At 45.4% G+C, this 23,022-nt stretch overlaps 1 protein-coding gene across 1 annotated transcript in view; it reads left to right on the forward strand.

Moving 5' to 3' along the window:
- LOC140404414 (uncharacterized) overlaps window positions 1–23,022 on the forward strand; it is a 49,471-nt gene that overhangs the window by 15,452 nt on the left and 10,997 nt on the right. Inside the window, exons 4-10 of the mRNA XM_072492927.1 lie at window positions 644–801; window positions 1,809–1,936; window positions 3,354–3,412; window positions 6,536–6,669; window positions 9,101–9,225; window positions 11,530–11,591; window positions 13,190–13,344. Coding sequence (XP_072349028.1) covers window positions 644–801; window positions 1,809–1,936; window positions 3,354–3,412; window positions 6,536–6,669; window positions 9,101–9,225; window positions 11,530–11,591; window positions 13,190–13,344 — 821 coding nt within the window. The remainder of the gene's footprint in view (window positions 1–643; window positions 802–1,808; window positions 1,937–3,353; window positions 3,413–6,535; window positions 6,670–9,100; window positions 9,226–11,529; window positions 11,592–13,189; window positions 13,345–23,022) is intronic.

Consider the following 23,022-nt stretch of genomic DNA (forward strand, 5'->3'; position numbering starts at 1 on the left):
ATCTTGTGAGGAAAGGTGGAGGGACTTGAGGCTGTTTTCATTAGAGAGAAGAAGGTTAAGAGGTGACTTATTTGAGGCATACAAGATGAACCGAGGATTAGATAGGGTGGACAGAGAGCCTTTTTCCTCTGGTGATGTCTAGCACGAGGGGGCATAGCTTTAAATTGAGGGGAGATAGATATAGGACTGATGTCAGAGGTAGGTTCTTTACTCAGTAGTAAGGGCATGGAATGCCCTGCCTGCAACAGTAGTGGACTTGCCAGCACTAAGGGCATTCAAATGGTCATTGGATAGACATATGGACGATAAGGGAATAGTGTAGATGGGCTTTAGTGGTTTCCCGAGTCGGTGCAACATCGAGGGCCGAAGGGCCTGTTATGTTCTATTTGTTTTTGCAGTCAAATTGATGCGTGAGCACCTTGTTAATTCTGTCATTTGATAGAATGGGGTCACCTGTTTAATTGACGCAATTCGAAGGGTGCACTCTGCTAAAGACATTGGTTATGGATATGGAATTATGATTTCTATTTCTTTGAGGGCCTACTTTTGACGAGAACTTGTGTAATGCCAAAAAAGTGGTTTAAAAGCTGAGACGTTGCAGATGTTGTGCATAAGAAACTCCTAGTTGTATATCAATGCACAGGAATGGGTCGGTTAAAGTGGAGACTGAAGTGGTGTTCCAGGACTATGCTGTCCTTCCCAGCAGTTCTGATATTGTTCGAACAGTGCTCACACACGTGTACCGTGCTGACCAGCGTACAACTGATTTGGAGATCAATGGCAGTTCTGTTGTTTGCAATGGTGAGTGATTTTATTTATTGTCTGCTAATTACTGCTGCAGTGCAAATTAATAATAATCTTAAGTGTCACAAGTAGGCTTGCGTAAACACTATGATGAAGTTACAGCAAAAATCCTCGTCGCCACATTCCGGCGCCTTTTCGAGTACACTGAGGGAGAATTCAAAGTCCAATTCACCTAACAAGCCTGTCATTCGGGACTTTTGCGGGAGGAAACCGGAGCACCCACACGGACATGGGGAGACTCCGCACAGACCAAGCTGGGAATTGAACCTGGGACCCTGGTGCTGTGAAGCAACAGTGCTAACCGCTGTGCTACCGTGCTGCCTTTATTTTCCTGTTCTGCTGTGACACCAGCAGTTTTAAAATGGTTAACTCTTGGGCTAAGGTTTTTTTTACAAACTATCCACCTGCTGATGTTTGCGCTTCCAGCCCTAATGAGCTCACTGGATAAGAGTGAACTGATGGAGCACCCTCCATATACAATCTCAGTGATGTGGAGATGCTGGCGTTGGACTGGGGTGAACACCGATTTCTTCATTCACCTGAGGAAGGAGCAGTGCTCCGAAAGCTAGTGTTTGAAACAAAACTGTTGGACTTTAACCAGGTGTTGTAAGCCTACTTGCTGTAATAAAATCTCCAGCATTTGGAGTTAAACTTGTAATCTGAAATTAAACTGGCACTCAACAAAAAGTTGCAGTTTTTTTTTTTTTGTTTTAAACTTGAAACATTTTTGGTTGGGAGATTTCAAGCCACTTTTACCCACTCCGGAGTGCTGAGGTGGCATGTCTCACTTTCATTGGGCAGTTGAGTCTGCCACATTGCTGTGTTTTGAGCTGCCACCCCTTCCTTCCTCTGCAGCCTCACCCACAAATGTAACACTTGGGAATGCTTGAGTACACCAGCCTGCCGCACTGTGCTGCTGCATTCTGCTTGTCCAGTTTGTGTTGAATCGATCTTGCGGCACAGAACTAGTGTATTGCACAACCAATTCCTTTCTAATGTTTCAGGTTATAGCCTCACGAACCTGGAGTCTGAGAAAATGCTCATTGAATTCACAGCTTTGAGCACCGGGTTTGGCCCATGGTCTGACGAGGCAGCATTTTATCAAGAGTTGCTTCAGCGTCTGAGCAGTTGGGTACGTATTCTACACCATATCGGGGCTAACTCCAAAAGCCCTAATCTGATGGTTCCGGTAAAGGCTTGTATGAGAAGTGCCTTTTTTGATTTTGTAATTTAGTGCCATGGCTCTGAAGATTTACCACCACCAACCACCTGGAAGTTCTCCTCCCCAAGTCTCCATCCTGACTTGGAAATATATTGTCATTCATTCATTTGTCACTGGGTCAGCTTCCTAGAACTGTCTGTCTAACGGCACTGGGTATATCTATACCATGTGGACAGCAGTGGTTTAAGAAGATGGCTCTCCAACTCCTTAACCAGGACAATTGGGGAGGGGGGGGACAATAAATGTCAGCAAAGCCCACATCCCTTGAATGAATATGAAATGAAATTGCATTTGTCACAGTCTAAACTTGCATCTTTTGGAAATTGTGCAAATATTGTCCATTTGTACAAATTGAATTGGCCATTTTATTGTGTGACTTGATTCTCTGCCATGGCTTAATGTGCTTGTTTGACATCGGTGTGTGGAGTGCTTTGCTGGTAAGGCCAATAGGTGCTCATCCCTAATGCAACTCAAAAGGACACATTAGGATGCTGTGTCCAGGGTCAACCATGTTGGGTTGCCCCCCCCCCCCCCCCCCCCCCCCCCCCCGAGGTGTCTCTGGCCACTAAGGGCAGGCTTCCTCATTCCTCCCCTCGTCAGCCATTTTGATCGATCGCTTCATGATCACTTTAATGATTCCAACTTTTAGAAACTGCATTCTGATTCTCAAAGCTGCTGTGCTGGGATTTGAATGCACAATATAATAGCTCTGAAGAGGAGTGACAGAACTCTTTCCCCCCCCCCCCCCGATGCTGTCAGACCTGCCTTTTACCAGAATTTTGTTTATTTGTCTGGAAGTTGAATATTTGCCTTGATTGTTAGTCCGATGCTTGGCTTACTGGTCCAATAGTAATGAGGGACGTCTTGACAAATACATGAATAGGATGGAAAGAGGGATATGGTCCCAAAGGGTTTTGGTTCAGACGGGTGGCATGGAGGGTCATGGAGCCTCTCCCTGGCTTTGCTCTCTATGCTACAGTATCTATCTTTGTTTTACTGCTAAGCATCTTTTGGCCAATTGTTGCACCAGCTCACTGCATGAGCAACTAGCCTTGTAGCATATCCTCATTGTCTGTGTCCTGTACCCTGCCCAGTGTACACTTCAATTTACGTGTTAAACATAAATTCATTACACTCCAACTTCCAAGTCTGACAACATAGCAACTCTTAACCTGGACATGTGAAGGAAGTTAGTCCACTTGCATATGGACAGATATTTTCTTTTTAAATTCTTGTTTAAAGACTCATTGCAAATGGCCTCTTTAAATAATAGAAGATCCTTTCTGTAGCCTTTTTAATAAAATACTTTTTTTTTGTACTTTTCAAGGTTGTGGAAACCCTCGCGAAAAATTACCTGGTCCAAGAGTTTAAAATTGGTAGTGTTGTGTGAGTATGTTTCCAAACTGAGAAAGAGGAATGATTTTGCCAAGGCTGCAACTGAACATTGGCTGGGTTGCTGCTTGTACTGTTTTTAAAAACTAGCCAATTGATGAGCATTTCTGGAAATGTCTCGTCATGAGTGTAACTTGGGTCAGATAAGCTTACACACAGATTGTGGGTTGATCTTTTAAAGATTTAAGGTTTTTAACCAATGCATTCTGATATCCACAAAGCGCATGGTGACTAATGTGGCTAGATCTCTTGTGGTGGGGGGAGAAGGAAATTATCGTTGTGAAAATATTATGTGGCCGTGACAGTTTTGCGCTACTGTCTGACCTTGGACTTTGAAGCAGTAGGAAAATTATTGTGGTGAATGTATTACTGCTACCATTCACCATTGTATTTATTGTATTATGTTGATGCCCTTGTGGGCTCCGCCTATGGCTCCACCCCCTCGGGGGAGGTATATAGATCTGCAGCCTGTAGGCGGCACTCAGTACAGAGCAGTCGCAGGCAGGCAAAGATCTAGCTGTTTAAAACCACTGTTCACTTCAACTCTTCGTCTCGTGTGAATTGATGGCCGCATCAATTATATAACTTGTTTGGAATCTATAATTTAAAAATTGAGTTCTCAATTTTTAAGGGATCAGTTGTAATTTTACTAGAGAATAAGAAATACGGTGGCCCTTGACCTGGAAGCCAATGCCAACAGGAAGTTGATGTAGCTCGACCACAAGTCAGAACTGGGTGGTGAAACCAGTCACAGATGTGGATATAAAGGGAATTGAAACCAGGAACTGTTTTGTGAGATGGTAGCATAGCTCTATAGTTTTTCCAAGAGAAATTTCAGAAGCTCTTGCTAAACTCCTTAGTGGTGTGAATAGCCTGGGCATATGAAGGGGTTAGCTGAGTTGAGGGGCAGCACGGTAGCATTGTGGATAGCACAATTGCTACACAGCTCCAGGGTCCCAGGTACGATTCCGGCTTGGGTCACTGCGGAGTCTGCACAACCTCCCCGTGTGTGCGTGGGTTTCCTCCGGGTGCTCTGGTTTCCTCCCACAGTCCAAAGATGTGCAGGTTAGGTGGATTGGCCATGATAAATTGCCCTTAGTGTTGGGTGGGGTTGCTGGGTTGTGTGGATAGGGTGGAGGTGTTGACCTTGGGTGGGGTGCTCTTTCCAAGAGCCGGTGCAGTCTCGATGGGCCGAAAGGTCTCCTATGTTAATCTATGTATTGGGAGGACAATCACCATTGAACTCTGAAATCTACACTATCAAGACTGACCTGAGAAATGGTGGATAGTTGGGCATTTTGTAGGTGTCCCATGTTCAGGGACCTCTGATGGAATACACCCACCAGAGAATGTGACTTGGGCTAAATTAAAGACTAAATTGCATGTAGTCTATGGAGTAATGGATCTTTGTATCCACTATTGACACTTGCCTGTTCATCTGTAATTTGTGTTGATTCTGATTTGTTAAAGTAAAAGCTACATGTGGAATCCCACTGGTAATTGGAAAGGCGGTAGCATAGTGGTATTGTCACTGGACTCATAATCCAGAGACCCAGAGTAATGTTCTGGGGACCTAGGTTCGAATCCCAACACAGCAGATGGTGACATTTGAATTTTTATTTACAAAATCTGCAATTAAAGTCTAATAACCATTAAACTGTTTAAAAACCCATTTACGAGGGAAGGAAATCTGCCATTCTTGCCTGGTCTGGCCTACATGTGACCCCAGACCCACAACAATGTGGTTGTCTCTTAACTGCCCTCTTGTTTATATAAAAAAAAAAATGGCCAGCAAACCACTAAGTGCCATTGGGGATGGGCAATGTAGCAATGTTGGCCTTGCCAGTGATGCCCACATCCCATGAAGAAAGTTCAGTAAATGTGGTCCTCATTGGGGATTATAACACTACCAGGATATTTGTAAAATGTTACCAAATATCTTTATGCAGAAAGTTAAAATATGGGACTGAAACGGAACGTGTTTAGCTGAAGAATAATCTGTCTAACACATACAGTTGTGATTTGACTTTTTTTTTTAATCAACTAATGGGTTCCAAGACTTGACCATTCAGTTGACTTAAGTCCATGTGGTATTGGTGCACACACACTGCTGTTAAGGAGGGAGTTCCAGGATAGCCATTGTGAAGGAATAGCTGATGTATTGAGTCAGGTTGGTGAGGCAACTCCAGGTGGTGGTGTTCCCAGGTGCCTGCTGCTCTTGCCCTGTTGTGGGTCCTAGTAAGAGGTTGTGGGTTTGGAAGACGCTGTTGAGTTGCTGCAATGCATCTTGTAGATGGTGAGAACACAAGTGGTGTTGGTTCCACCTAATCTCTTCCAAAATAGTGATTATATTTATCACATCTTGTTGCCACGAGCAATGTGGATGGGAATACTTGTGCCACGAAATGTGTTTTGTGAAAATGTTCTTTCAATGCAAGTGATCTGTTAGCTGGGGCTCATTCAACAGTGATGGGAGAATTGCGAAGTGTGCAAAAGCTCCACTTTGGTGTAACAGTAGGCGGTGCATGGCATGGTAGCACAGTGGTTAGCTTCACAGCTCCAGGGTCCCAGGTTTGATTCCTGGCTTGGGTCACTTGCGGAGTCTGCACGTTCCCCCAGTGTCTGAGTGGGTTTCCTCTGGGGGCTCCGGTTTTCTCCCACAGTCCAAAGACATGGGAGGTTAGATGGACTGGCCATGCTAAATTGCCCTTGGTTGTCCAAAAAGTTAGGTGGGGTACAGGGATAGGGTGGAGGTGCAGGCTTAAGTAGGTTGCTCTTTCCAAAGGCCGGTGCAGACTCGCTGGGCTGAATGGCCTCCTCCTGCACTGTAGATTCTATAATTCTAATGCTCGTAAGAAACTGGGTCTTTGTGAAGTATACATGGACCAGCAGATGCCCCACAAGTAACTGGCTCCATTGTCTGTGATGCCATAATTGTAGTGGAGGTCAGCTACTTTTATTTTTTTGAATTCCAAAGCATTGAGTAAATTTAACAGATCCACTAGTGTTAGATATTTTGACGATCACTTCTTTATTATTCAGTTTGGGTAAATTTTTAGAGAATTAGTGTATAGATAATTGGACTTGCCAGTTGTATTAACTATTTTGTGCTTGCAGGCGTATCCAGGGCGATGTGAATGTTCAGGGGACAGCACTTCTGACTACCCCTGTACATGTCAACGATGGGGTCTTACTACTGCTGAACAATCTCGTCGACAAGTTTGTGGATCTGAGGTCTCTAAAAGTAAATGGTAAGTTTGGCAATGTGACCAGTGGTAAATTTGAGGCTTCACTTGTGATTCACCACTGCAGTGTTGGGAAATGTATCAAGTGAAATGTGCTTCTGTTGCAAAGTGGGGGGGGAAAATATCGCACTAACAAGAGGCCATTCGACCTGGATGACATGGTGTTCCCTTGAGCTCCATTTTAGACTATGGGGGACAGGACTGATTTTAAAGTGAAAAGCAACTGAAAGTTCAGGGTCACACTTGTACACTGAATGTGTACCATTGCCTCCTCTGTAGGCTGATCTTGAATACTGAATTGGGAGGGGGGAAAAGTGGGTAAATCTGCTGGGAATGTTTATGGGCCCATGTGAGTTGAATTGATATGATTTGCTATCATGGAGGGGATGGGGCCCTTTGTGATGTTTGGTGTCATGCTGATAGTTGAGGATAATTTGTTGCGTGTGGAGGTTGCTGGGGTCGATAGCGAGGACGAGGGGATCTGTGGTTCAGGGAAGGAAGGCACGAGGGTAGAAGAGTGGGAAATGTGTCTGATGGTTAAGAATCCCCTCAGTCGATCTTCTGTCTGAAGCATGGGGCAGGAGTTGGCCTCTGCAGCCCTTGCAGGAACCTGCGTGGGAGGGTGTCTAGATTGGAGCCGGTGGGTTTGTATATCTAAATGCAAGACTTGGTTATATATGTGCAGTAATGTCTCTGGTAACTGCTCAGATTCAACCAACTAATCTTATTCAAGTAATTGCATGATTGACTGGCACCCTTTGTGCCAGCCATGACCCGCCCGCTAGTGTACTCCAGGATTTGGAATGGATAATAGAGTTGAATATCCACTAGAGAAGCATGGTGGAGCAATGGTTACCACTGCTGCCTCACGGCACCGAGGTCCCAGGTTCGATCCCAGCTCTGGGTCACTGTCCGTATGGAGTTTGCACATTCTCCCTGTGTTTGCGTGGGCTTTGCCCCCACAACCCATGTGCAGGGTAGGTTGTCCCTTAATTGGGAAAAATGAATTGGGTACTCCAAATTTTATTTTTAAATAATATCTTAAAGCTGCTCTGCAGTTCATGTAGCCAAATATCTGACAATAATACCATTTGCTAAGTTGGTATTTTGAAATGGCGAAGTGTTTTGACCAGATTTCGGAACAATGTTTGTTCTGTTTAATACCTTAAATTGGCATCCATAATCACCAGAACCATGCATTCATTGGTAGCTGCTTCCTTGCTCTTATTTGCACTTTTTCTATATCTGAAATTAAGGCAATTTTTGATGCAACTGTAGCCAGCTTCAAAGATGAGATTCAACTTTGAAATACGGTTCAAGGAGTTTTTACCAGAGATGTCCCTAATGAATACCTGCTCATTGGATCATTGACTGTTTACTTTCTCCCCCACCCCCCCCAATCTTATCCACTTTTCCTTACCCTTTCGCCCCTTTGCTTCCCCCCTCACATCTACATCTGTCAGTTTACCCTCCTGTTCAGTTTCCCTGCTGTTTGGCCTTTCACATCTTTTGTTCCCTATGGGGACTGCCATTAGCACTCTTTCCCCTTGGTTTCTGTAGCCATTAGCACCCGGTTTCCCTGGGTTTCTGTGGCTATGACTCGTCTTTCATTCTCCCTCCACAGTATAAATATTTCCCACTTTCTCTGTCTGTTAGCTTTGACGGGCATCGGACTCAACGTTGGCTCCTTCTCTCCCTACAGATGCTGCCAGACTTGCTGAGATTTTCCAGCATTTTCTCTTTCGTTTCAGATTCCAGCATCCGCAGTAATTTGCTTTTGTCGATGTGTCTCACTTGGATGCCCAATTGGCTTTCCTGGTCAGCAACAGTGGCCTTAGTGCAAATAGTTAACTTCATCGCCATCATTAACTAGCTTCTGTCGTAGCTGTCACTACTTCATGAAGGGAACGGTATTTGGGCCCAATGCATAAGTAGGCCTGGTACCATCGGTAGTAGTGTGGATATTTCACTTGGTGGTGATCTGAGTTACTCATTATACATTTCGTATATATGGACCCCAACATCTCTCATTAAAAACTAAGCTGGGTAGCATTTAATCTCCAATTCATTCTAAAATAATTGGATGGGAAGTTTTATTTGATAGAATTTGAGGTGTTGGGTGCTCTGAGGTACAGACGAACCAACACTGTTGCGATTGGTACAACGCAGTTTTATTCCTACTAACTATTTACACATCTGACTTGGTACTCAGCACGTTGTGAGTGTCTTGCTAATGAGGTCCTGGCCCTGTGCTGTCTCCCAATGGACTGGCCAGGAGGTGTCGTGTTTCTTGTCTTATACTGTGTCTGCTCTTGTCTGTGATTGGCTGTCGTGTTATGTGCTAATTGGTCTGTCTATCATGTATGTGTTGTGATGTGTGTTTGAATATCATGACAGAATTACTTTGCATGCTTTTCAAAATCCTTTTGTTCCCTAGGGTCAGGTGTGAATGTTGGAGTCCTTCCACTTTCTTTTGTGATCACCAATCGCAAATACAATTCCACCCTCCGAGATTCGCGGTCTGCCTATTTTTGCAGCCTCGGCAAAGAGGTGACCCAGGCCGTAAGTTCTTGTTATAGATCCATTCCTGTTGCGTTTTTTTTTTTTTTTGAAAGTTGTAATGTTGCTGGGGCAGTCGCTTCCCTTTCTGCCTCGGCCGTGCTGTATGATGCAACCGTGCTGGATTGCTAATGAGGACAAGCCATTCAGAGAAGTTGAGGAGAAATGCTTGATATTGCACAACTGGATATTGCCAAGTGGAACTCCAGAATGTGGTGAGCTGGTTAACTAAACATGTGCAATGCCGTGAAAGAAAATATTGGCGGCTAGATTTTTAATTGGTATTGGGTTGAAGGCTTATGGGGAACATGCAGGACTGGATTTGAGGCCAGGATGGGATCAGCCATGATTACTGAGGGCATTTAAGCTCTGGAGGCTAAATTGCCTACTCCCAATCCTAGGTCATGTGTTCTAGGGAGACGTTCTGGGTGATTTTGCAATCCAACTCTTGGTCTGTAGCATTGTAGGTAGCAGATGAGGAACATATAGAATGGTGGGAGTGGACTCGATGGGCCAAGTGGCCTAATTCTGCTCCTATATCCTGCTCCTATATCCTATGAACTTTTGATTTGGGAGTTCTTGCTCCACTTTGTTGTTTCACCTGTCTCCAAACACCTTGCTGATTACAGTCTCAGCAAAATTGGTTCTGACTGAACGATGGATTGAACCATGCAGTATGTGCTCACTTGTTGGGCTGAATATCAATAGGTCGTGACTTTATCCAGAGCATGGTACATCCCAAAGGTGAGATAATCAGTAGCACGAGTAGTGGCAGCTTGGTATATAGTGATTTACATATGGGGAGGGGGGGAAAAAAAGAGTGTGAAATAGAATTTACAGTGCAGAAGGAGGCCATTCGGGTCCTTGGAAAGAGCACCCTGCCCGCCCACGTCATCACTCGACCCCTGTAACCCAGTAACTCCACCCAACCTTGTTGGACACCAGAGCAATTTAGCATGGCCTATCCAGCTAACCTGTGCATTTTTGGCTGTGGGAGGAAACCGGAGCACCTGGAGGAACCCACGCAGACACTGGGAGAACGTGCAGATTCCGCACAGTTACCCAAGCCGGGAATCAAATCGGAATTGGTTGCTGAATGTCACTTCAGTGTATTTCACATTTTCAGATATTTGGGATGGCTGGTATTCTCTAAACCGTTTGACACCCATTTCCTTGTGTTTATATTCCCATTCCTGTTTGGTGAGTGACTTGCTACCATTTTGGGCCAAATGATGGATTTTAGACTGTTTGATTTACAAAGCACCATGTATAGGAAATGGTCATGTGGACTGAATTCACTTCTGATTTGGTCAAGTTCTTTCACCCAAAGACCTGACCGAGTCAGGTGCTCCACAAACCTGAGCACTTTCCATGTTTCCCAATTCCAATGCCAACTGCACTTTGCTCTTTGAACTTTCTCTTTTCCCCCTCCCCCAATCCCCAAGCTCTTGATTCCTTGTTACATTAATTTTACAATTTTGGGGTTGGGTGTGGTGGCAGTGTTTTAACACTGCTGCCTTGAGGTGCCAGGGACCCAGGTTCGATTCCAGCCTAGGGTGACTAGTGTATGGAATTTGCACTTTTTGTCCCCATGTCTGCGTGGGTTTCCTCCCACATCAAAATATGTGCAGGTTAGGTGGATTGACACTGCTAAACTGTCCTATAGTGTCCAAGGATGTGTAGGCTGGGTGGAGTTACAGGGGTTGAGTGGGCCTAGATAGGAGTGGGTCTGTGCAGACTAGATGGCTGATTGGCCCCCTGCACTGTAGGAATGTTAGGTTCTACCAGGTCCTGCTTTCTTGAGTCTGGGTGGTGATGTTGTTTTAATGTGTGGCACTTTCATTCAAGATGCACATTCAGTCCTGCTCGTATAGAAAAAGGAAGAATGGCTGAATGACTGGATAGCATGGCAGACTAGGCACAGGGCGGACATTGAATCTAGAACCTTCCTATGGCAAACTTGGCACAGGGCGGACATTGAATCTAGAACCTTCCTATGGCAAACTTGGCACAGGGCAGACGTGAACAGAGTTAACCAATCTCTCTGCACATCAATTCACTTTTCCTGATCTGAGACGGTTTTACATAGTAAAGGATCTGAGTTTTGAGGAAGGCAGGATCAGAATATTATTCCCTTAACGACTGTGTAGCTTGAGGTGACTCCCAAGGTCTTGTGAGCTAGTTGGAAAATCTGAGCTCCTAAAGTTCTTTCCATTGGTTTGGCTCTAGGTGGTCTCTGGGGTCCAAACATTTGCTTAGCTGTGTGAATATTGGCAATGATTCATACATCTCTTAAATGATTTCCAGTTACAGATGATCCTGAAGCCAAAATACACCCATTTCATGCAAGTGGTGACTAAACAGTTTCGGTAAGTGAGGTTCACTCCCACATGTGTGGGTTTTATTGCATTACTGCCTGGGTTTTATTGCATTACTGCCCAAGTGTCTTTTCTCTTCCCCCCCCCCCCTCCCCCCCCCCCCCCCCCATTGATGTGGCTTCAAAATAGTGCTGTGGTGCAAAGCTTTGGATTTGATCCTAAGTTTTGCAATGGGGTTTAGATTAAATATCCCGAGTTAACTTTGCTCTGAGGTGGAGAGGTGAAATTGCGTTAAGGGGGCTGTACGTTTGGGTATGTTTTTGTGTGATGGAAGAGGCGGTTTGTCGATCCCATGAAAATTGCAGCAAATCCCCATAAAATCTCGCTGCTCTAATTTCAACTAAGAGCCCACGCTGGAGGATTGGGTATTTGAGCATATTAAAAAAAAAAAAAAATTTAAAAAAAAAAAAAATTATCAAACTCTTCCAATTGTGCTTAATGCTTAACTTGTGAAATGGGGCTAGCTTCCAAGTTATTTGGAAGAAATCTTTTACCTAAATGTGTCCATGTCAACTTGTCCCAACTAAATTTTGGTAAGTTGTGGGCATTGCCTTGTGGGCATTGCCAAGTCTAAGAGGCGAGGGTGGTTTTGCTTGAACCAATTGGAGGGCAAACACCAGGCCATTCAGCCCATCTGATTTCCGTGCTGATGCTCAAGCTTTTGATCTAACCTTGTGGACATTTCAATTCATTTCTCCTGTGTTGGCTTGTCCCTCAAAGGATTTCTTTTTCACCTCTACTAATCTTCAGGACACTGTGCAATCCTGGATGAAAAAAAATCATTGCGACATGAGGAAAAGGTTTTAAAGAAAAAAAGAGCAACAGCTAGTTGGCTGACAATTTAGCTCCATCCAATGGGGGTAGTGGTTGGAGGCCCTGTGGGGTGGATAAGTCAGCTGACTAAATGGCTGGGGGAGTGTGGGTGCAAATCATGTGAAACCTCTGAATACAATCGACCACTGTCAACCTTGTTACTTTATTTTCGGGTGGGAGAGGGAAAGAGACGGTTGAATAAACTCGGTAGCGGTTGGATAAACTTGGTTTGTTCTCACTGGAACGAAGGAGGTTGAGGGGCGACCTGATAGAGGTCTACAAAATTGAGGGGCATAGACAGAGTGGATAGTCAGAGGCTTTTTCCCAGGGTAGAGGGGTCAATTACTAGGGGGGCATAGGTTTAAGGTGCGAGGGGCAAGGTTTAGAGTAGAGGTACGAGGCAAGTGTTTTACGCAGAGGGTAGTGGGTGCCTGGAACTTGCTGCCGGAGGAGGTGGTGGAAGCAGGGACGATAGTGACATTTAAGGGGCATCTTGACAAGTACATGAATAGGATGGGAATAGAGGGATACGGACCCAGGAAGTGTAGAAGATTTTAGTTTAGAAGGGCAGCATGGTCGACACAGGTTTGGAGGGCCTAAGGGCCTGTTCCTGTGCTGTACTTTGTTCTTTATGGAGGGGGGCAGCAGAGGCAAGTGAAGGGGGGGGGTTGTTGGATGCGTAATAGTGATCAGTCCAGACTTGTTAAATAAATATCCGGTTTGGTTTGTTCTAATCAAGTGTTTTTTTTTTCTTCATTCTTCAACCCAACCCAAAGGAGAGGGTCTGTGATCTTGTCAAGTGATCTGATATTCCTGAACAGCCCACCAGCAATTGAAGAAGTGTTGGATGTGTTCTTCAACTCTGTTGACTCGAGGGGCTTTTTGGCGGGGAGTAACATTGCGGTGGATGTTTATTCCTTCACTGTTGCGGGTAAGAGAGCACTTTGATTAGAAATGAAACCAAAATAACATCTGTGAAACATTGGTGAAATTAATCCCTTTTGGAGGGGTGGGTTGTCGCGAACACGCTTGCATTTTATTTCGTTAACTTGGTATCTTGTTATTGGCTATTGATCCCCTTTCAGACTTCCTTGAGGTTTGTCACCTTGCTCCAGGGTCCTCTTGCCCATCTGCCTGGTGTGCCACTTTGCACACTGGCTGACAGCTTTTTTTTTTTTTGAATGGGTCGAATGTTAACCCCAGGGTAACTCTTAGTGGGTCTGAGTATGGTGCTATGGCAGCTTATCAATAAGCTTTTGGCCCAGGGAGTTCACCTGGTTTCCCGATTTGCACCCTTCAAGCAGATTCCATCCATGGATGGATGACCTCCTGACGAAGTGATGGACCTTTAATTGGCCATTTACTGGTTTTAAAATGGAAAAGCCCCCATGCGCATCCTTTATCTCAAAATAGCAGCTCGCAATCCACTGCAAGTCACAATCGTGGATGCAAGTTGAGAACGATTACCTGGGTGTTGACCTGCAGGCCCAATCCTTGTAAAGTATGAAGTTTCCTATCCAAGTGTAGCTTTTATTTTTCTAAGCAGTTGGTCAGAATGGGTGAAATATCTGTAGATGCTCTGAGTACAAAACTGCTACTTATTTTTAAAAAAAATAACATTGCTCAAGGTCTGAATACTTCTAATGCTGCCCTGCCTTGCCAGTTCATCTCCTGCCACCCCCTCGTGTGCCAATTCTACGGGTGTCCGTTACCTTACCCTGATCCTGGAATTGTGACCATGGAGTCATTTTATGATCACTTCTCTCTTCAATAATGAATTTTGAGGGCTGATTAAAATTTGACTGCCTGTCTTCCCCCCCCCCCCCCCCCCCCCCCCCCCCAAGTTGTAAAAGCTAAATGTTTTGACATGCTGCCTTCAAGCTACACCAAGCTCGCAGTAGCAATTTAATTTTTTTGCGGGGGAAGATGGCTTTGAGTTGCTTCCTGTTGGGTGTTGGCTTGATGCAAGGTGATGGGTCCCAGTAGACATTACTGCTCATTACTGCTTCAGCGTTTGGGATTTTGTTGAGGAAAATTCCCACTGGAATGTGTCGGTTCCATGGGACTGGCTGTCCTGTGCAGTCAAACCTTGTTGCCATGGTTTAAGCTTTTCCACATGACCTTATGATGGAATTCTCACAGCTGTATATATATTTCCCAGCTCTTTGCTTGCATGGAATATAAGCTAAAGCATAACTTGGTCCGTTTAAGACATTATTGCTCATTACAACACAGGAGGCCATTTGGCCCATTGACTCCCTGCTGTCTTGACCTGGATTTTACCTGAAGGCTAGTGGCCACTTCAAACACCTGCCATTCTAAATGTTTTTGGATACGCTGGTTATTTTGTTGATGTGTGCACGGTAGCACAAGTGGATAGCACTCTGGCTTCACGGCGCCAGGGTCCCAGGTTCGATTCCCCGCTGGGTCACTTTCTGTGCGGAGTCTGCACATCCTCCCTGTGTGTGCGTGCGTTTCCTCCGGGTGCTCCGGTTTCCTCCCTCCGTCCAAAGACGTGCAGGTTAGGTGGATTGGCCATGCTAAATTGCCCTTGGTGACCAAAACATTAAGAGGCGTTATTGGGTTAGAGTGGAAGTGAGGGCTTAAATGGGCTGGTGCTGACTTGATGGGCCGAATGGCCTCCTTCTGCACCATGTATAATACTCGAGGCATGTTCTCAGGCTTGGAGTAGTAGGCCATATGTTTCCTATCCATTTTGAGGAGCTGTGGCGCTGTGCCTGGGTTGTGAACGTGAGGCTGCCCTGATTGGTGTGGGGGGAGGGGGGCAAAATGAGCACATTTAGGGAACTTCACGAAAAAAATGTATGGTTGCACCAAACAAGAGAAAGATCTAACTGGCCTAACCAAGCCCCCAGGCTTATTTTATTTTTAGTGCAAGCTGAGTCGTTTCTTCATTGATGCTGTTGAGAATGGATAGCCCCGAGTCTGTGGATTGGATGTTCTTCTGCGATGTGGTGCACAGCTTGCACTCGCCCATGGGCACAAGGGGCTGGCACTAATGCCCTGTCTCTGATAGTTGGCTGATCAGGGTGGACCACTTTCATTGGAAGGTTGAAACCAGTTAGCTGTTGGGTTGGGTTTGAGACCAGGTGCCTGTCATGTTCAATGATTCCCATTTGCTTGTCCAGGTGGAAGTAAGTCATTTGGTAGGGCTTTACCAGATTGGCCACTTTGATGGCCTTGGGTTGGCTGAATATATCCACGTTTGTTTGAGGAAGGGGGGGGGGGGGGGCAGGCAATTGAATCATTGGCAGAGGGCAGATCTTTGCTGGGACAGGGTGCCAAGGGAGTAGTGTTCCAGTAATGCTGAGATTCAGCTGGGTGTCAGCCCAGGCTAATGCTCGGTAGACGGGCTTGAAATCCCAACTGCAAGTTAGTCTCAGTAATGGTGACCATAATGGTGATTAATTAACAATCTGGTTCACTCGTGTCCAGAGGGAAATCTGTCTGGACCAATTGTGACTCCAGCACCTAGCTGCCCTCTTCACCTTCACATGCTGCCCAGCCTGAGCACAACTGGGGGGGGGGGGGGGCAAATGGTGGTGGTGCCAGTGATGCGCACATCACAAGGATAGAAATCACCTGAAATTGCTGCATGCTAAACTCTTCAAATGTAAATGCTTGCTGCACTTTTGTGGGTGCGGGTGCTGGACAGTTTGCTTTCAAGCTACAAGATTTGCTGGTTGGGGTTTCAATATGTTGCCTTCGTCTGCCCCATGTTTGGACAGCATCTACCTAGAAAATGTCACCGCTGTCTTCATCATTATTAAGCCTTTACCTCACTACTTTTGTGTCAACAATTCTCTTCTAAATCTGCTTTCCAAGGTCTGGGGTGTATGCCCAGAATCTCCTGTCAATACCTGGTATTGCCTCTGGATGTGTATGCTGATGGCTGTATTTAGCTAGGAGTAGGCATTGAGAAGGAGCAGGTTTCTTGTTTAAAACCATAAGCGATCGGTTTGGTTCATTGTTCTGGGCTGGTTTAGCACAGGGCTAAATCGCTGGCTTTGAAAGCGGACCAAGGCAGGCCAGCAGCACGGTTCAATTCCCGTACCAGCCTCCCTGAACAGGTGCCGGAATGTGGCGATTAGGGGCTTTTCACAGTAACTTCATTTGAAACCTACTTGTGACAATAAGCGATTTTCACTTCATTCATAGTACATCTTGAGATGGCTGAGACTCCTTTTAGGGAATTATCACAGCCTTGCTGTGCACTACTTGTGCAATGATATCCCTCAACTGTGACTTTGTTACAAGAATCTTTCCCCACACCGTGCTCACTCTAAATGTGGAATGTTTGCAGCTTCCGAGGGCTACAACCCGGACTGTTTGAGTACGCATCTTCCCAAATCCACTCACTTGTCCACATTTAACTGGCTTCAAACTTCTGTGTCTCTGGTGAATGATGCTGCTTATTTTCTTGAGGACATGTTGGTTCTGGCTGCTACCAGGCCTGATTGCTTAGTCCATCTGATCCTGACCTTCTTAGCAAAAGTAATTTTGGCAGAATATTTTTTAGAGTCAAAAAGCCATCAATGTCTGCCATCTGTCCTACCTGGTTGACCAGTTGATGATCCTCCTGGCCCAACAAAGGAAAACTCAGCAATGCGCCTTTGGATCCCCACCATATTCACCTTGAGGCAACTTTGTTCCAAAAGTGTTGCTTGTCTATTTTTTATGCTTTTGAGGCGGCGAGTCTTGTGATGCCCTTGTCCTTGGTGAGTGTTCTGCAATGCCTATTCGCTAGTGATCTGTTGTGCGATCTTGTTTCTCAAGTTCTGGATGGCATTAATGGCACCTGCTCCAGCTCTGATCTTCAGAATGCCCCACCCTTGTTAAATATGGTCACTTATAGAGCCTTTTTAAAGAGGGAGCAGTATCGACCCTGAGTACTAGATGAATTCAAACAAAGTGTACAATTTAAAAATCTTGCCATTTTCCCATTCCCGCAAGAGCCATCTCTGCTGCTTTGTTCTGAATCTATAAATCTAGTGAACTGCTGAAGTTTTTAGCAGAGTTTGAATAATCTCAGTCACATGGTGTCAAGCCTCCTGTGTTTGTTCAAGCTCCCAGTGATTTACAAGCCACTGCCGCATATTCTTGACCACGAGAATTTAGATATTTCTCTTTTTGACCCGACTCTCTCCTACGGCCAGAATACTCCATCACTTGGTGGTAGGATAGAACTTGAATCTTGGGGAGGAACATGTCGCTGAAGCTTTTAATCTTGGCACTGAACAGGATGAACTCAAAATGATCACAGCAATTTATATTGAGGGGGGGGGGGGGGGATTGGTTGACCTGGCTGAGGTGTTGCCTTGGAGAGAGATGTAGGCTCCCTGGGAATTTGAAGTGCAAGGCCTTGATTGATTGAAATTTGGCTGGCTGAGTTCAAGATAAAAAGCTTCAATGTTGCCTTTCAGCAATATACACTTACTGGATTAGCATGTCGTGACTCTCCAATGTTGAGCAACATAACAATTGGATGGTGTGACTCTTGGATGGTGTGACCCATGCTGCAAGTGCCAAAATGCTTCTGTGCTTTAATCACTATCCACCCAGCCCCACGGTGATTGTTTGTCTGCTTCTGTAATGTGAGCTGGCAACCATTGTTCTGTTGCCACGTTTATTAGTGTGGTGCTATGGTTTGGTGTGGGGGGGGGGGAAGGGAGAGGAGTGTGTTCTCTCTCTCTCTCCCCCTCGCGCACCTTTTTCAGGTGGGACTGTTTGTGTGGTTTCAAATGAGCTGTCTTGGGAGAACTGCTTCTGAAATCTGTGGAAAGGAAGATGTGCTGCGTCCTGATTGGGTGGCTTACCTGAATGATGGTAATTGCTGCAGCTATCACTGCTATTCTAGGCGTCTTTAAGGTTTTTGAAGACTTAATCAACAAAAGCCTTTACTGCGTGCTGTGCAGGAAACAAAAATACATCCTTTTTATGGCAGGCTAATGGACCCTAAATCACAACTACCTCTCAGAACAATCCCCCTCGATTGGTAGCATTTCAGTGGCAGCTGAGGCTTGTTTGCTATGTAAGGAATGACAGAACTTTGACTGGTGTGTCCTAATTCTGGTACAGGAGTCTGCTCTTGGCAAACCCTTAATTAACCATGCAGAAAAAGCCTCATTTGCAGCAACTTCCAAAAGGTTCTTTTATAGCCTTTGCATTCTGCATTGTAATGTGTTTGCATGCAGCAATATTAAAAAGGCTAGGTAGCTGCCTTTTACTGAGAGGGCAGAGTATTCATCAAGATGCCATGCGAGCTCCTTGCGTATCTGGTTATAACGTAGTTACGGTAAGGACTGGCAAGTAGTTGGATGTTTGGCTAGGGTCTGGTGTCTAAAGGTCAAGGGTCGAAGTTCCACACTTGGGACAAGGATGCTGTGGTGATTAGCTGAACCAGTCCAGCTTTTTTGCAGCTGGTCAACTACTATAGCCAAGAGAATGAGGCATTTATTGCTCCCCTCGAGGGTGTTCCATTGCGATGTTCTAGACATTGTCGTCTCGGGCAATTGACCACAATTGACTAATTCCAATTGATCGCCGGGTCCTATGGGGTTTGGGCACCGTCAACCTAACTCACTGGTTCCCTCGGAGTGGAGAAGCTGAACGAGGAGTACAAACTGTGAAGACCCAAGAAAGAATGATGACTTTGAGCTTGTTCTACTTTGTTATTGCTCTATGCCATTGCCTGTGGTGAACTTCTGATGGGTTGTGTGCCCTGAATCTCAGGAGAATGCCACGCCTACAGAACCGCAGATGGTGGAAACTAGGTGTGACAATCCCTAGGAACCGACCACTGAGCAAATGGATTCCGGAAGGAGTTTTGCAATCTGCTTGGGTGCTGTTAACCACCAAGGGAGACTATCCCTTTTTAAAAAGCAGACTGGAGGTGTGGAAAGATGTTAAACCCAGATAAGACTGGCTGGTGGCGGGGGATAAATTGAAGTGTTAACTATAATAGCTACTTTGTGCATAAGTAACTACATCAATGTTACTCTGAAGAAGAGTGAAAGGCTACCTGCAAGAAGATGGCTTCTAGACTAAGAAACCAATGAGTCCTGAGCAAGGCGTCCATCTATGGAGGGTTCTGGATTTCCTATACTCCAAAAATGAAACTAATGTCTGACTCCTGGCCAGCTGTGCACAGACCACCGACTCCTCGGGGTGTAATGACATTGCCCAACACCATGATGAACTGCAGTGGTGGGATGGCGCCCTCTTGTGATCTTTGAGCTCAATACAATATTTCTTGTCGCCAACCCAGAAAGATTTAATGAACACAAATGCTTTGAGCATTAGCATTTGAATTATAAACTGCTCTGGTTAATTTTTAATAGTATGGTAAGCAGGAACTGGCCAGGATGACACATTGTGATTACTGGTGTGTTTGAGCATGTTACCTGCAATGGAAGTATTTTTCTGCGAGCAGATCATAGTACATGAAAATAAAATAAAAAGGATGGTACACGATGTAACTACGTAACACCAGCATGGGTGAAGCATACAGCTGTAGTATTAATCAGGTCAGTCCATAATAGTCGTTTAGGAGTCTGGTTACAGCGGGGAAGAAGCTATTTTTGAGTCTGTTCGTGCGTGTTCTCAGACTTCTGTATCTCCTGCCCGATGGAAGAAGTTGGAAGAGTGAGTAAGCTGGGTGGGAGGGATCTTTGATTATGCTGCCCGCTTTCCCCAGGTAGTGGGAGGTGTAGATGGAGTCAATGGATGGGAGGCAGGTTCGTGTGATGGACTGGGCGGTGTTCACGACTCTCTGAAGTTTCTTGCGGTCCTGGGCCGAGCAGTTGCCATACCAGGCTGTGATGCAGCCAGATAGGATGCTTTCTATGGTGCATCTGTAAAAGTTGGTAAGGGTTAATGTGGACATGCCAAATTTCCTTCGTCTCCTGAGGAAGTATAGGCGCTGTTGTGCTTTCTTGGTGGTAGCGTCGACGTGGGTGAACCAGGGCAGATTTTTGGTGATGCGTACCCTGAGGAATTTAAATTGAACCCCCCCCCCCCCCCCCAAAAAAAGCTGGCATAAATCCAGTGGCTAGCTGACTCCAGTCTTTCCTTCTGGAGGCTTGCTCTCTCCACACTCCAGTAAACCCAGTATTCCTGGATTGGTTACTGATTCTCGTTTGTACCCTTGGTCTGGGCTCTCTGCTTTCGAGTGGAAACTTCTCTATCTACCTTTTATATCTACCTTTAGGTATCATGAGGACCCTGTCGGATCACTCCATTCCCACTGAATCCTTCCCATTTATTTCCTTTCCCATTTTCTCTCTTTGACCTGTGGATCCATATTCCGAACGTGCTTTTTTAAGTGTAGGGCCCCCAGCAGGAACAGCCTGATTGTCTGGACCGTGTGTTCTTGGTTTTTGAACTTGAGAGCAGAAGCGCACACTGCCGAGTGAATCTTGAACTGACTTGGAGGAAGTCTGTTCAGCACAGTGGTTAGCACAGTTGCTTCACAGTGCCAGGTTCGATTCCTGGCTTGGGTCACTGTCTGTGCGGAGTCTACATGTTCTCCCTGTGTCTGCGTGGGTTTCCTCCGGGAGATCCGATTTCCTCTGAAGTAAAAAAAAACTCACCACTATTCTTAGAATTTCCCCTATACCAACAAGGGTCAATAAGACTTTCTAAATGGTGAACAGGGATTCTCACTCCCTGACTCCTATGCAGACTTGGGTGGGTGCTATTCGGGTCAAACTAGTGTTTCAAGTTATCCCCCGGTATAACCCATATCTTAAGAAAATTCTATCTACTTATCACTTAGTAGCTTCGATCCTGGGTCCTGCGTTGCTAAATAAGTAAAGAACATAGAACGTAGGATATTACAGCGCAGTACAGGCCCTTTGGCCCTCGATGTTGCGCCGACCTGTGAAACCACTCTAAAGCCCATCTACACTATTCCCTTCTCGTCCATATGTCTATCCAATGACCATTTGAATGCCCTTAGTGTTGGCGAGTACACTACCGTTGCAGGCAGGGCATTCCACCCCCTTACTACTCTCAGAGTAAAGAACCTACCATGTCCTCTCGTGCTAGACATCAACATCCGAGGAAAAAGGCGCTCACTGTCTCTTCCCCCCCCCCCCCCCCCCCCCTCCTATCTAATCCTCATCTTGTATGCCTCAATTAAGCCACCTCATAACCTTCTCTAATGAAAACAGCCTCAAGTCCCTCTGCCTTTCCTCATAAAGATCTTCCCTCCATACCAGGCAACATTCTGGTAAATCTCCTCTGCACCCTTTCCAATGCTTCCACATCCTTCCTATAATGCGGCGACCAGAATTGCACGCAATACTCCAAATGTGGCCGCATCAGAGTTTTGTACAGCTGCAACACTACCTCGTGGCTCCGAAACTCAATCCCTCTACCAATAAAAGCTAACACTCCGTATGCCTTCTTAACAACCCTCAACCGGAGTGGCAACTTTCAGGGATCGATGTACATGGACACCGAGATCTCTCTGCTCATCCACACTGCCAAGAATCTTACCTTTAGCCCAATATTCTGTCTTCCTGTGATTCCTTCCAAAATGAATCACCTCGTGCTTTTCCGCAAACTCCATTTGCCACTTCTCAGCCCAGCTGCACTGCAGCTTATCTATGTCCCTCTGTAACTTGTAACAACTTTCTGCACTGTCCACAACTCCACCGACTTTATTGCCATCTGAAAATTTACTCACCCATCCTTCTACGCCCTCCTCCAGGTCATTTATAAAAATGACAAACAGCAGTGGCCCCAAAACAGATCCTTGTGGTACACTAACTAGTAACTGGACTCCAGTCTGAACATTTCCCATCAACCACCACGTTTGTCTTCCAGCTAGCCAATTTCTGATCCAAACTGCTGAATCACCCTGAATCCCATGCCTCTGTATTTTCTGCAGTAGCCTACTGTGGAGAACCTTATCAAAAGCTTTACTGAAATCCATATACACCAACTGCTTTACCCTCATCCACCTGTTTGGTCACCTTCTCAAAGAACTCAAGGTTTGTGAGGCACGACCTACACTTCACAAAACTGTGACTATCTCTAATCAAATTATTCCTTTCCAGATGATTATACATCCAATCTCTTATAAACCTTTCCAAGATTTTGCCCACAACAGAAGTAAGGCTCACTGGTCTATAGTTACCAGGGTTGTCTCTACTCCCCTTCTTGAACAAGGGGACAACATTTGCTACCCTCTAGTCTTCTGGCACTATTCCTGTAGACAAAGATGACTTGAAGATCAAAGCCAAAGGCTCAGCAATCTCCTCCCTAGCTTCCCAGAGAATCCTAGGATAAATCCCATCCGGCCCAGGGGACTTGTCTATTTTCACACTTTCCAGAATTGCTAACACCTCCTCCTTATGAACCTCAAGCCCTTCTAGTCTAGTAGCCTGAATCTCCGTATTCTCCTCGACAACATTGTCTTTTTCCTGTGTGAATACTGACAAAATATTCATTTAGCACCTCTCCTATCTCCTCGGACTCCACGCACAACTTCCCACTACTGTCCTTGACTGGCCCTACTCTTACCCTAGTCATTCTTTTATTCCTGACATATCTATAGAAAGCTTTAGGGTTATCCTTGATC

The sequence above is a fragment of the Scyliorhinus torazame genome, chromosome 30 (assembly GCF_047496885.1).
Source record: "Scyliorhinus torazame isolate Kashiwa2021f chromosome 30, sScyTor2.1, whole genome shotgun sequence".
Classification (NCBI taxonomy): Eukaryota; Metazoa; Chordata; class Chondrichthyes; order Carcharhiniformes; family Scyliorhinidae; genus Scyliorhinus; species Scyliorhinus torazame.